Source organism: Pygoscelis adeliae, unplaced genomic scaffold, assembly GCF_000699105.1.
Source record: "Pygoscelis adeliae isolate BGI_AS28 unplaced genomic scaffold, ASM69910v1 Scaffold399, whole genome shotgun sequence".
Taxonomy (NCBI): domain Eukaryota; kingdom Metazoa; phylum Chordata; class Aves; order Sphenisciformes; family Spheniscidae; genus Pygoscelis; species Pygoscelis adeliae.
Genome location: NW_008825609.1, coordinates 1,127,563 through 1,128,681, shown reverse-complemented (window position 1 = coordinate 1,128,681; position 1,119 = coordinate 1,127,563). Strand labels below are relative to the sequence as shown.

Below are 1,119 nucleotides of genomic sequence, written 5' to 3'. Positions count from 1 at the left end.
CCATGCCAGAGTTGCGTGAAAAGAAGCCAAAGCTTTTAAGTGCTCATCCCAAATGTCATATATTCCCTCGATACCCCTGAGTCAGTTTCCAGCTCAGCTCAGGATCACCAGCACAGGGGATCACAGCAGTAGATGCTCTCAGCACAGAGGCCGTTCAAATCAGTGGGAAAATTTCTCCCGATGTGAAAGGAGTTTGCTTACAGGAGAGCAAGTAAAAAGAAAACCATGCCTAATGCTGAAGGCTGACAAGCAATTAACTGCACCGCCAGGGATCTTCCACCATCTCATTCCTCCAGCCACCAGCCGCAGCATCCCCTCTAGCTGCTGGGATTTCATGGTGTGATCTGCCCTGTCAAACTGAGCACACAGCCCTCACAGAAAACAAGGCAAAAGATGGTCAAGGCTTACCAGCAGGACAGAAGTCCATCCTGAAGAGTGCAATATATTTTCGAAAAAAGTGTTGTTCCTCTTTGCTTTCTGCCTGTTCGGATGCTTCACAGAACTGAAACAACTTGGAGCCAGTGACCAAGATTGTAGCAGCATTAGGGGGGCGGGTTGCCCTGTGACTCCACCCTTCCTATCCTCGTCCCTCCGACCACATCTCATGAGCTTGCATCAGTGAGCTTGCATCGCTGCATGTGCATACTGCTACGAGCTAACAAGGGCTCCTTGGCTACTTCTGAAATGCAAACCCACAAATGCATTTCCATCCCAGCAGCTTTTTGGGGAATCTCTGAGCACGCATCTCTGAGGGGACTGAAATGAGCAGTGAGAGGCTGATAGTACTTTGGGCTTTTGTCTGAGGTACTCTGAGGAGAGGAGGGGGGGAAAAAGGAAGTTCTTGATTCAGAAAACCCATCTGATTCGGGAAGTGGTTTCATTTTAAGGGAAAGATTTTTCCTGTGTTATTTCTGCAGCAGGTGGTGGGGGGATGAACGTTCCAAAATTGGAGGCTGCTTGATGGAGGGGAGAAGAGAGTCGTCTTCTTCTTTTCCCTCTCTCACTGCCCACTAACTTGTACTCTAAGTCTGGCTCCTTTTTTTTCCACTAACAACCTGTTTTTCTTGGGAAGCCTTGTAAGCAAGGATGGGGTGAACTGAGGAGGAATGAAGTCCTCTC

At 48.6% G+C, this 1,119-nt stretch overlaps 1 protein-coding gene across 1 annotated transcript in view; it reads right to left on the bottom strand.

Moving 5' to 3' along the window:
* CYTH4 (cytohesin 4) overlaps positions 1-475 on the bottom strand; it is a 19,590-nt gene extending 19,115 nt beyond the window's left edge. The window contains exon 1 of the mRNA XM_009332627.1: positions 409-475. Coding sequence (XP_009330902.1) covers positions 409-427 — 19 coding nt within the window. The 5' untranslated portion in view covers positions 428-475. The remainder of the gene's footprint in view (positions 1-408) is intronic.
* Positions 476-1,119: the final 644 nt, after the last annotated feature.